Source organism: Trichechus manatus, unplaced genomic scaffold, assembly GCF_000243295.1.
Source record: "Trichechus manatus latirostris isolate Lorelei unplaced genomic scaffold, TriManLat1.0 scaffold00065, whole genome shotgun sequence".
NCBI classification, from domain to species: Eukaryota; Metazoa; Chordata; class Mammalia; order Sirenia; family Trichechidae; genus Trichechus; species Trichechus manatus.
The window spans coordinates 3,175,214-3,188,945 of NW_004444001.1; the positions used below are offsets into that span (position 1 = coordinate 3,175,214).

Sequence of the window (13,732 nt, forward strand, 5' to 3'; positions counted from 1 at the left end):
AAAGGCAAACAGTAGCCATTAATTCTCTTAGGAAGGGAACAGTGTGCAGGAGGTTGCAGGTGAGGAAGGAAGGGCCAGATTGAAGTCTGGAAGATCAGTTAGAGAAGAGAAACCACAAAGGTGCAACTGTGGTAATGGCAGTGGAGGTGGAATTGTATTTAGCTGGTGGTACTAAAAGAACTTTATGGCTGACTGGTTAAGGAGGGGAGATGAAGGAAAGGAATTTTGAGAGATTCTCATATTTTTGGCTCAGACAATAGATAGATGGTGGTGCCACTGAATGAGATGGAGTGTCACGATGTGAGGCGACTTGGGCAGAGGAGGGGGAGGGGAAGATAATGGAACTCCATTTCAGACATCTTGCTTTGAGATGCCCAAGGAACATTGTTGCACAGTGGTGGGGAGGGGGGTGTGGGGTGACAAGTGGCAGAAAGAATATAGGGAACATTAAAAGAGAGTAGGCAGAGCTACTGAGCTGCCAGTTTGCTTCCATCTTCATTGGCAAGAAGACTGGTCTTCAAATTAGAAATGGCAGAACAAACATAATAAAGAGAAAACTGAAGCCCCAAATAGGTGAAGTCAATTTAAACGATTTCAAGTCTCCTGGCTCAAATGAGTTACACCCAAAGCCTGCTGAAAGAAACTGCAGATGTAATCTCAGAAACACGATTTGGTAATCTTCAAGAAATTGTGGAGACTTTAAGGAGTGTGAGAAGACAAGAGAAGGACAACAGATTTTTAAAGTGAGGAGGGATAGATTGTAGTAGGAAATACACAGATAAACTTGACACCATTTATGATAATTCTAGAATGGCTTATTAAATAGATGGCTTACGAGTACTTTAGTTAAGGCATGCAACTGAGAAAAAGAAGGGGAGTTGTTTGCTATTTGACGAAGTTTATTTGTACTGGTAGGTAACCCAGACTGATTGTGGCTTGTCTCATCCCCTTCCTAAGCACAAAGTGAGTTGTCTGATCTGCAGTATGAACTCCAGGCTTCTCTATCTCTGATTTGTTGCCTAGGTACTCAGCCTGTGATATGGCCCTTTATGAAAAGGGGCTGACAATTTAAATGAAGAATTTCACAGTCTTAATTCTTTAAGAAATCCAGCAGCAACTACTCAGGGTGCCCCAGGGAACTGGCAAGCAGCATTAACCTCTGTGATTATTAGCCTAAACATCAATAAACCTTTCCCTAGTAGAATCCTACTACCTTATACTTTCTGCTGTTTCTTTCTTTATACATACTGACTGTTTAAAATGAGTACAGGAAGCAACAATGCAGATGTTGTAGAGCATGATGCAGGGCAGACAGCCATGTCCTGCCAACACTTCTGCTCCAGGCAGGCAAAGACAGGTTTTTTACATTAGTGCTTCAGAGTCCTTTTTAAAACCAAAAAAAAAAAAAAAAAGGGAAGGAGGGAAAGAGAGGAGGGAAGAAGCGGAAGGAAGGGGGGAAGGGGCCTACTTAAGACTCAGATTCTCACATTTACAAATTACACAATCCTATAAATCAAGCAATACTGGGTTAAAGTCCCCTTCTTAAAACAAAACAAACAAAAACTTAGCCACGAATGTCACTAAGATCCTTTAGAACCAGGTCTCATATTCAGTTTAGTTCATATATAAAGTCATTTGTTAAGGTTTAAAAATGATTTTTCATTCTGTATAACCTCTCTTGATATTTTCCTACAAGCCCCTAACTAGTCCAAACTGACACTTGAGAGGAAGTAAGCAACATGCAGGGAGGGGCCACTAATCTAATCCCTCCACAAGCCCAATTTTGGTGCATCTCCCCACCAGAAGATCCAAGCAAGCACCCTATACCTCTTTGCCTCTCATTTTTCTTCTCTAAGGATATTTAGAGCAAAGAACAGTAGTTTCTTCACTGACGTTATTGGGATCATCATTTAACTAAAATATAAGTTGCACGTATGTTTTCCATTTTAAAAGTAATGAATGTAAAGACATATTCTTACCGTATTGACCCGATCATGTATGGCTGTGCCAGCTGAACCATAATCGCACCGCTGCCTAGCTGATGACACGTGTAGCCAGAATCCCAATCATAATTTTTGGTGTCTCCATTTAGCAAGGCATTTCTGCTCCGACTGACACCTTCAATAACGCTGGCACAATCAGAAATTGTTGCAACATTCTCCGTGGGAACTATGAATCCAAACACAAAATTTGGCATTAGGATGAGAAGCCAAATATATCCCGATAGTGTGCTCAGAACAAAATTAATTACTGCCTCAAATCAATGATAAGAGGGAAATTAAAACATCTTGATTATCTTAAGATATAAACACAATTTTGATGACAAATAGCTTTAAAAAAAAAAAAAAAAAACTTAAAGTCAGAGCAAATCAAATTACATGTAGCAATTAACCCCAAAGTATTTTATTATAGAGAAATATGATACCCACAAAAATGCAGAATTGGTAAATACATTGTGGGATATAACTACAATGGGAAACTACACAGCAATTGAGATGACTTAACTATAACTATATTCAAATGGATGAATCTCAAAAACAAATGTTGAGAGAAAAAAGCAAGGCACAGAAGAACACAGAGAGTATGAGTTTATTTATACAAAGTTTTAAAAAAGGCAAAACTAAAAATAAAAAGGTTGAGAAGTTAGAGGGTTGACAACCAATGTCATAAAACAATATGTGTACTACTGTTTCATGAGAAACTATTTGTTCTGTAAGCCATCACCTGAATAAAAAAAAAAAAAAACTAAAAATATACTTTGTTTAGGGCTATACACATACATGTAAAACTAAGAAAGGAAATGTAGGCAAGTATTACACAAAATTGAGGATAGTTACGTCCAGGGAGAGAGAAGAGGAAATCTTAGAGAGGTCCCTGGGAGCTTAAAAAAGTACTGGTCTTGTTCTGCTTCTTAAGCTAGCGATCGGTACAAGGGCATTTATTTTATTAGCATTCTCTAAACTGTACATATTTATTATATTTACTCTTCTGAAAATCTGTTTGAAGAAGCATGACATATATAAACAGAGGATTTTAGAATTCATAAAACAGGGAAGTGACTCAGGACATGGTTCCAATCCCTTTTCAGAATATACAGTTGCCCTCAACCATGACTCATTTTCTATTTTTTGTTTACTATTTATGCATTCCAACACTTATGCTCTTTCCTTTGTTCATGAACTGCTAGATTTTGAAATACCAGCTCTGTTTTGATTCTGAGTCTCTCTCTACACTTTAATTTCATATCAACCTGTTCATTCATAAAAGTCAAGGGCTCTCAGAAAATGATGACTGTCCAAAAATGACATAGATTCTCTAAACACCGAGAAGAGAACGAAAAAAGGTGAAGGCCTTTTAAGTTCCTCAGGACCTTTCTGTTCCCTTATTAGCACTGGGGTTTTCTTCTAACATTTAAGTTATTTAACCAATTCTAAAATTAACCCTAGCTATTCACATTCAAAATCTGTAACCTATTTTACATAATTTAAAAATGGGTTGGGAAAAAAAACAATTTCTCACTAGATACATAAACCTGCTATACTTTTCAGTATAATATTACCCTCTCTGAAAAGGGAGAGGGTGAGCAATACTACTACTCCTACCTTATAATGAAAGTAAGTAAAACCAGAAGACCTCATGGGGAGTAAATAATTGTACATGTGTCTTCTAAGCAATGCATTTATTTTCCAAAGTTGGCAATGCCTAGACTTGAACTCTTATCTCATGTACCTTCACTAACTGTCTGGCTTTCTGCAGATGAGGAAAGCTATCCATACATAAGGGAGGAAGGAAGGAAGGAAGGAAAGAAGGAAGGGCTTTCTAGTTATGAATCCCTTGACTCTAAGCTTAACTCCAAAGCAACAAGCAAAAATATTGGTGGAATAATCTGTAAGGACAATTTCCTAGCAGAGAAGAGGCTCAGAGAGAAGTTCTCAATGACTGGAAAGAGACAGACACGAAGGACTATACTTAGAGGGCAAGTCATAGTTCTTCTTTGTCATGGAAAAGGGGAAATATTCCACAATTTGGGAGAGGGAACTTAAGGAAGTGGCACAAAATACACGGTAAACTGGGCTAAGACATAAAATAATATTATAGGCAGGTTATGCTGCACTAATAGATAGTTTCTGATACTCTCAGTGGCTTAACATAGCACAAGTTTATTTATCACTCACTCTATGTATTCAGTGATGGTTGGCAAGGTGGCTCTGCTCACTGTATCAGACAGGGACCAGAGTGACAGAGACTTCATATTGACATATGCCTTCCACAATCACAGCAGCAGTGGGAAAAGAGTGAGCTGAGGACTGGCTCTTAAAACTCTCCCCCATATATCCATAGCCAATTGATTTTCAACAAGGGTGCTGAGACAATTCAATGGGCAAAGAACAGTCTCTTTAACAAATGGTGCTGGGACAACTGCATTCTACATGCAAAAGAATGAATGTGGGCCCCTACTTCATATCATATACAAAAAAGAACTCAAAATGGATTAATGACCTAAATGTAAGAGCTAACATCATAAAACTCTTACAAGAAAACACAGGGGTAAATCTTCATGACCTTGAATTTGGCAACGGACTCTTAGATATAATACCAAAAACATGAATAACAAAATAGATAAATTACATTTTATTAAAATTGAAAACTTCTGTGCATCAAAGGATATTATCAAGAAACTGAAATGACAACCTACAGAATGGGAGAAAGTCATATACCTGTAAGGATTTTTTCTGTCAGTTCATTTTTTTCCCTAAATTTTATTTATTTTAACATACACTAATTCAACAGTTTCTGAATATAAAATTTAGTGACAATGATTACATTTTTCGAGTTGTGTCTGATAAGGATTTAATATCCAGAATATATAAAGAACTCCTACAACTGAACAACAACGAAGAAAAACCAAACAATCCAATTTAAAGGTGGGCAAAGGACTCGAATAGACAGTTCTTCAAAGACCATATATACAAAAGGCCAATAACCACATGAAAAGATACTCAATATCACTTTCCTCAAAAAAAGCCATTGGCATTGAGTCGATTCAAACTCATAGTGACCCTACAAGACAGAGGAGAACTGCCCCAGAGGGCTTCCATGGCTGTACATCTTTACAGAAGCCGACTGTCAGATATTTCTCCCACAGAGTGGCTGGTGGGCTTCAACCACCAACCTTTCAGTTAATAGCCAAGAGCTTAACCACTGCACCACCAAGGCTCCTTTCAACATCATTAGTCATTAGGAAAATGCATATCAAAACCACAAGGAGACATCACTTCACACCCACTAGGATGGCTATTGAAAAAAAAAAAAAAAGGAAAATAGTAAATGTTGGTGAGAATGTGAAACAACTGGAACTCTCATGCATCGCTGGTGGAAATGCAAAATGGTGCAGCTACTGTGGAAAACTGATTGGCAATTCCTCAAAAAGTTAAACAGAGAATTATCATACGACCCAGCAATTCCACTCTTAGATGTATACCCAGAAGAATCAAAAGCAGGATCTCAAACAGATATTTGTACACAATGTTTACTGCAGCATTATTCACAATAGACAAAATGTGAAAAAAAAAAGTGTCCATTAACAAATAAATGGATAAACAAAATGTGGTATATACAGCTGATCTTCACTATTCAAAAATTCAGTACTTGAGAATTCACATACTCACTAAAATTTATTTGTAATCCCAATATCAATACTTTCAGTGCTTTTGCAGTCATTCACAGATATGCACAGAATGGCAAACAATTTGAGCTGCCCGACATACACATTCCTAGCTAAGGTCAAATAAGGCAATAATCTACCTTCTTGTTTCAGCTCTCATATTGTAAACAAGTATCCTTTTCATGGCTCTTTAACGCCACACTTTTCACATTTTTGTGCTGTTTGTCGGTGATTTAGCTGTTTAAAATGGCCCCCAATTGTAGTGCTGAAGTGCTGTTCAGTGCTCCTAAGTGCAAGACAACTGTGATGTGCCTTACAGAGAAAACAATTGTGTTGGATAAACTTCATTCAGGTATGAGTTATAGTGCCGTTGGCTGTGAGTTAAATGTTAATGAACGAAACATACGAATATCCTAAATAAGGTGTCTTTAAACAGAAACACAGACAAAACAAGATTATGTATTGATTGAGTTGATGAAAACGTTGTGACCAGAGGCTCACGGGAACCTAACCCTGTATTTCCCCTAAGAGCAACGGTTCAGTATTTGCTAATTCAATGTTCGTGACAGCTTTCTTGGATATAACTACCACGAATAATGAGAATCCACTGTTCATAAAGTGGAATATTATTCAGTCATAAAAAAAAATGAAGATATACAACATGGATGAACCCCAAAAACATTATGCTAAATGAAATAAGCCGGACACAAAAGGACACATATTGTATGAGTCCACTTATTTGAAACAGGCAAATGCATAGAGACAGAAAGTAGATCAGAGGTTACCAGGGGCTCAGAGGTAGGGTAGGGTAGGAGGGAGGAATGGGGAGTTATTACTTAACAATTATGGAGTTTCTGTTTGGAGTGATAAAAAAGTTTTTGGAAATAGTGTTGAAGGTTGCACAATATTGTGACTGCACATCATGTCACTGAATTGGACACTTAAAAATGGTTAAAATGGCAAACTTTGTTATATATATTTTACCACAACAACATTAAGAATAAAACAAAAATTCTCCCCCCAAAGTAACACACAACACTTTACTTAAATTTCATTGACCAAGGCACATCATATGGCCTTGCCTAACTTCAAAGGGAGTGGGAAAGTGCAATCCTAATGTGTGCCTGCGAGAAGTGCCCACAACAAGAAGACTATCTGGTGAACAACATTAACATCTACCACAAATATTACATCAGAACGAAGGAGCAGTCAATAGACAGACAAATCTAGTTCATTCACGTAATGTATATAAAGTATTTCATTGTATGAATATACCAAAATACATCTAGCCTTCTGCTACGGGACATTTAGATTGTTACCATTTTTTTATTTGCTTTAAAAAGATCCTATGAACATTCTTATACATTTCTTCTTGTGTACACTGTAAGAGTTTTTTTCCACGGAATTTGCAAGATATATATAGAAGTGGAATTACATACACGGCTATGAATTATCTTCATCTTTCCTAGACATTGCCAATTATTCACCAAAGTGGTTGTAAAAATTTACACTCTCATCCCATTGCACAACATCCCCACCAACTCTTGCTAATGTTGGAGTGTGAAATGATATCCCATTGTGGTTTTACTTTTTAATTTTCTAGTTAGGTAAAGCTGAGCATCTTTTTTCCTCCCTCTTTTTTTCCTTTGGAACCATTCTCAGTCTGTAAACTGCCTATATCCTTATACTTTGCCTAGTTATCTACTCTCTTTCAAACTGATTTGCAGGAGTTCTTTCAATATTCTGGATACTGAAGTTGAAATATTTAATCTTTTCCTTTATGATTTGTGCTTTTCTTATCTTGCTTACAAATTCTTTTCTACCTCAAATTCATAAAAATATTTCCTTATATTTTCTTCTAAAAGGTCTCAAGGTTTTTTCTCCCCCATGTTTGATTCATTAATCCACTTAGAATTTATTTTTGGTATGCTGTGAGACAGGGATCTATTTTCATTTTTTACACATAGTGATGGCCAATTTCCTTAGCTCTATTTAATGAATAGTCCATCCTTTCACCCCCACTGATTTATATTACTTTAGTCATACCTAAAGTTTTCATATATATTGGCATCTCATTTTAAGATCTGTATTTTGTTTCACTGATCGATTCGCCTCGCCTTGTGCCTTTGCCATGCTGTGTTAAATACTCTACAAAAATCTGGTAAACTGAATACTTTTCTTTTCTTTTTTTTTCTTTGAAACTGTCTTAGATATTCTTGGCCATTTCCAGAAATTTTTTCATTTTGTTTACTGGCATGAGATTTTTCTTTTTCATTCCAAATAGTGTTTGTTTATGCCTTTTCTTTCTTGATCGGTCTACTTTATGGGTTTGTCTACTTTATTAGTGTTTTCAAAGCATTAACTTTTTATTTTGTTGATCCTCTATTTTCTATTTCACTAAAATTTGCTTTTCTTTTCATTATTTTCTTCTGCTTACTCCTTTGGATTTACTCTCCTCCACCCCACCCCCCAACTACTTGAAGTAAATGCTTAACTTACAAATCTTTCTCCTTTTCTAATAAATGTGTTTAAAGCTAAGATTTTTAACTCTAAATCCTGTTTTAACTTTATCCTCAAGTTCTGATAAACGGGTGTTTTGAAAAGTACTGGTCTGGTACTGTGCAGAATGTCTCTCAATTTGGGTTGGTTTGTCTGGTCTATAGTGTTTTGAATTGATCACTTCTAAATATTTTCTAATTCTCATTATGAATTTTTCTTCGATCCATAAACGATTCAGAAGTATGTTTTTAACTTTCTAAATATAACTTTTCAAGTTACCTTTTTGCTACTGATTAATTACATTGTAATGTGGGTATAAAAGTGTGGTCTGTATGATATTGACTCCATGGTATTTGATGCGATATACTTTGTAGACTAGTACATGGTCAATTTTTATTAAATATTACATGTGCCAGAAGAAAATGTATATTCTCTAATTTGGAGGATGGAACAAATATAACCAGAAGCAGGGGGTGGCAAGACTTTAGCTTGCTTACTCTGGAAAAGCCATCAGGAAAGGCCAATTGCTAGAAAAAGACAACATGTTGGGTAAAGTAGAGGGTCATCAAAAACAAGGGAAATCCTCAGTGAGATGAACTGACACAATAGCCACAACAATGGACTCAAACATACCAATGATCATGAAGACGGCACAGGACCAAGTAGCGTTTCCTTCTGTTATATATAAGGTCACTGTGATGGTTAAGATTGTGTGTCAACTTGGCTGGGCCATGATTCTCAGTGTTTTAATGTAATCACTCCCATGACTGAATATACTGTGAGTAGCCAATCAGATGAAAGGGAGTCTTCTTGGGGGTGTGGCCCGCATCTGATTATAAGCAGACGTTCAGGCTTTTGCTCTCTCCGGATCCTGCGGCTGCCTCCCATCGCCTCATCTCCAGTTCTTGGGAGTTGAGCTGTCAGCTTATCTGTCGAACTTGGGATTCGTCGATCAGCACAGCTTGTGAATGGAAGCCCTACTCTCTGACCTGTCGATCTTGGGCTTGCCAGCTTCTGCGGCTGCGTGACTTGGGAGAGGCCTCTACCCTGATCCACAGACTTGGGACATTCTAGCCTCTACAATCGCATGGGTAGTGAGATAGTGGGGGTACAATTGGGAAGGAACACACCAAGAACTTCAAGCTTCTGGTAATGTCCTATTCCTTAAGCTGGGTGGTGGGTATGCAAGTGTTCATTTTATTGGTGCTGTCTCAAACTTTACATATATATTATATGTATTCTTTTGCATATATGGAATATTGGCGTTTTAAAATTTTGACGAATTTTAACACCATTTTTATAAAAACCAGAAAGATGGCAATCCTCTGAAAGGATAAAACCTGTGATTTTCTTTTTTTTTTTTAACACTGATATCCTCTGCAGTATCCACTCATCTTACCAGTTGTCTTTGCTTACTCTAAGCTTGCCAATTTCCACCTAAGTTACCTTATTGCTTCACAATTTTATCCCTAGATAATTTGATTGTAATGAGGGAGTGGTCAATTAGTACAGCATCAGAGACTATCACAAAGTCATTACTGATATGGTTTCAAGATCCTTGGGAAACAAGGCTGGGATAAGTGCTCAGAATTCCTTTTCTAAAGACATGTTTATAAACAGACTAACATTTTCTCTAAGCAAAACTGCCCTGGTAATACCAGCCTCTGACTCTCTAAGTCTTGAGGCAGTCTAACGTAATATGCTACATTAAAACATTTGGCCTTTATAACAATATCTGTATCTATGTGCTGGAGAATAGTACACCCTATTTTCTACTTTGATCTTGACATAATTATTCATTACTGTTTTTTAATCCAAGTCTTCATTTAAAAAGGGTGCCCCAACAAAGACACACACACACACACACACACACACACACACACACACACACACACACACGCCCCTCCCCCAACATATTAACACAGAGATTGACTAATCAATGAAATCTACCCCAAATCCTAAATATCCCTTCAAGTAAAATTTTGCTAGAAACTCCAATGATCAGGCGTAACATCAAAAGACTACCACCATCTTCAATTCTCATTCCTACTTTTTCCTTTTTATAGTGAGTCAAATTAACAGTATAATCATCAAATGAAGTCAAGAAGTGGAGAAGGAGGACAGAGATACCTGGATACAAATCCAGTGGATAATGACTTCTGTAAATAACCACGATGAGACAGTCATTCTAGCACTGGGCCGATTCTTCATACCCAAACCAGTATTTCAATACGATCTAAACTGACTATTAGAGATTTAGAACGTGAGTTTCATGAAAGCAGGAACTTTTTATTCTTTTGATCACTGCTGTATTTTCACTGCTGAGGAATAGTGCCTTGCATGTAGTAGGTACTCAATAAATACTTGCTGAATGAATGAATGAGCCAGAACAGAAAATGATGCCTATATAGGTTGTGATGCTTAACCTTGCTTAGCAAGTTCCTTACCAAAACCTAAAGAATCTAAAAGTTACTGAATAAAGCAGAAAAAAAAAATGCTTTCTCAGTGAAAATTTTCTTAGAAAAGTAAAGAATGATCAATCTCTGGGTCTTGACCTAAACATTAAAGAGAAAACAAATATGCCCACAGCAAAAGAGCTGCTACATAAGCACTACATACACCTCTGCTCTCTCAACTTCTCCCCTAAAAGTCTGTCCCATATATGGAAAGTTTGGTCACTCATGGTAGACTAAAATATCTTTTGACACAGAAGCCATTTTGGGGGGCAAGAGAGAGAGAGGGAAAGTGTAGAAACAATGTGCCTTTACAGAATATAAAAAGCTATTTTTTATATTAGCCTGAAGGGGAAAGTTACCTGCTTTAGTCACACTTTTGAGTTCCGACAGAAAAGAACTCATGGTCCTAAATGTCACCACAGGGTATGCTAACACATATAGACCACTTCCTCCATTTCAGCAGGAAATAATTCTGTTATTAATTCTTCTTCTAAGAAACAAATGAGCTCAACCTGCCTAGCTGAACTGCATAATAATTACTCAGTGGTTTGAATAAGTTCTGTGGTCTTTTTTTACCGGGAAAAATTAGGGAGTGATTCTAACTGACTGCAAGGCACAGAAGGTACCATACTGTTCTTCTTCCCGCAGGGCCTGGTCCACTCCCCATTTTGAATGTTCATTATTGTCTTTCATATGCATCTGATAAATTTATTAAAAACACCATCTGGACAGGACTCAGCTTTGTGCTGTATTTCCAGTCTTCAGTTTCCTCCCTCATCCCACTGGAATTTCTGCCCCAATTTGTGTCACTTTGTTTACAAAACCATACTGCCAAAACCCAGCTTCTTGCGTCTGTCTCTTTATAGTTTTCTTTGGCCATCCTTCAGCTACATACCTATTATAATAGCCTGTGCTGTGAGCAAAAGGCAGAGGGGAACTGCATGGGCAGAAATTACTTTTTCCTCCTCCGTGCACACAGCAATTCAGCTCAGACAAATTTAATTTGCTGCTTCTGAATGCAAAAGTTGCATGTTAACAAAGTGTATACATTCTGTAAGTATATGAATATCGGGATGACTCAGACTGTGGGGAACTGCAGAAAAAGTGATATGAAAACAATTTTACTGCTCGCTGTTCTTACGCAGCATCAGGGGTGGCCAACAGCTTGCCAGTAAATTTAATTCAGGAGCAATAAATTTTTTAAAAGGCAGTATTACTTCACTAGGACATGACCTGAGGGCCACCTGTACCAGCTATATTTAAAGATACGACTGACATGTTATTTAACTGTCGCCAGAGATCATCTTTGAGAAGTAGAAGGGAAAAAAAAAAAAAAAAAAAACACTTGAAGCAGATTTTTAAAAATGAGATAACAGCACTTACAGACTACTTGCCATCTTCAACAACTGTGTGTGCTTGTGTTGGGCTTTATTAATGTTTCCATTACAAAACTGTTTTCTAACAGCACAGTGGTACACACAGCAAACAAGTGCTTAATAGTCAGATTCTTCTCTATTGCCAAAATGTTCAGATATACAAGATATTTCCTTCAAAAAGACAGTTAATGCTATTAGCTTAAGAGCAAACCTAGATATTCCCCTACAGACTTACATGGTTAGTTTCATCTTTTAAAAATTTTTAAGGGGGAAACACCTGGAAGACTTATCCCCAGGCCTGTAAAGGAACTCGCTGCTGATCCAGCAAACTTCCAAACCAACTGCAACCAATCTCCTGTCAAGTTATTCTGAAGGAAAAAATATCCACAGCTGTTAAGACGTAACAGCTGTAAAAGAACAATACCTAATTAGACCACAAGCCCATCTTTCATGGAAACTATCAAAAAGCTGCAAAAATGTATTCTCTAACACATGCAATATGCTACATTACTTTCTAGTTAGATTATCTGTCAGGCTGAAAAAACCACTTTTCAATTATATATTACATCACATCACAGAAGAAAAACCATCGACTATATACAACAAATAACTTTTAAACCTTCCCTTCCCAAAAGAGTCCTTCAGTTCCCAACTGCGCGAGTGAACTGCTTCCTAACACAATTCCAAAGGACTCAGTCATAACCACCTCTCTGTGTCTGCTGGGGAAGCCCATGGAAAGAAAACAGCCCATGCCTTTTAATGCTGGTCCCCTTTCCCCTGAGCCTCTTCTCCTTCTCTTTTGCTTTTCACTTTTACCTGTTTTAATTAGTATTAATCTCAGTGTTCTGAATGTTCCTATTCTAGCTCCAGTTCTGACATCACTAAGGTTGCCCAAATCACAACATATCTTGAGATTATTAGGGCTTTCACGTGGATGCTGGGCTCTATTCACAGTGACAGGAGGAGCTAACACTTATACAAACTTCAAATGCTGGTCCCCACCCCCACCTCCCAAACACATGTAAACTTCATGAAGCTATAGCTCTAAAACACTTTGTAGAAAATAAGAAATCAGAGGAGGTTACCCCTAGGGGTAGAGGTGAGTGGGGTGGGGACAGTGGATCTCAAAAGTTTAAGTTCATCAGGATCAGTGAATTCTCTCCCTTTACAATGGAGCCTTTGAAGGAAAGCACTTTCCAGAACTGTGTGGTTTACTCTCTTATGTGTAGCTTGACAATCCTGTAGTTTGAATGCTGGAGGTTTAAACTGAGAAAACCTTCAATTCAAAGAGGCCTTAAAGAATCAAGCATCAGCTGCCCAACAGCAGTAACCACTGCAGTGTATTAAAGAGGGACTCGCTCTGTAGGTAAGGCCTTGAAATTTAGGACAAAGGCATTTCCAGGTGTAAGAAAAAAGATATTCCAAATATTCAACTCTGTGTTTGAACCATCAGGCAACATCTCATTGGGGTGATTTTTTTCCTTTTGTCTGGGCATAATCTGTCAGAGAAGAGACTCTACATCTGCCCCCTAAACACACTGACAAGTTATTTATGCTGAAACAGGAAAAAACTAAGAGAAAACAGCCAATGAAAGTGGTGCCAAGTTTTAGAAATTCTTCCTCAAAAAATTAAAAAGTTATGATAAAGGACATCTGTTTCTACCAGCAGTATCCTAATCATATTACATGAATTTATTTTTCCTTATAAGTCCCTAGATGGAACACACAGTTCACAC

At 37.4% G+C, this 13,732-nt stretch overlaps 1 protein-coding gene across 3 annotated transcripts in view; it reads right to left on the reverse strand.

Annotated features, from left to right (window-relative positions):
* LOC101345294 (BTB/POZ domain-containing protein 9) overlaps nucleotides 1-13,732 on the reverse strand; it is a 386,665-nt gene that overhangs the window by 113,299 nt on the left and 259,634 nt on the right. For all 3 annotated transcript variants that reach the window (XM_023734155.1, XM_023734154.1, XM_023734156.1), the window contains exon 3: nucleotides 1,980-2,169. In XM_023734155.1, coding sequence (XP_023589923.1) covers nucleotides 1,980-2,169 — 190 coding nt within the window. The remainder of the gene's footprint in view (nucleotides 1-1,979; nucleotides 2,170-13,732) is intronic.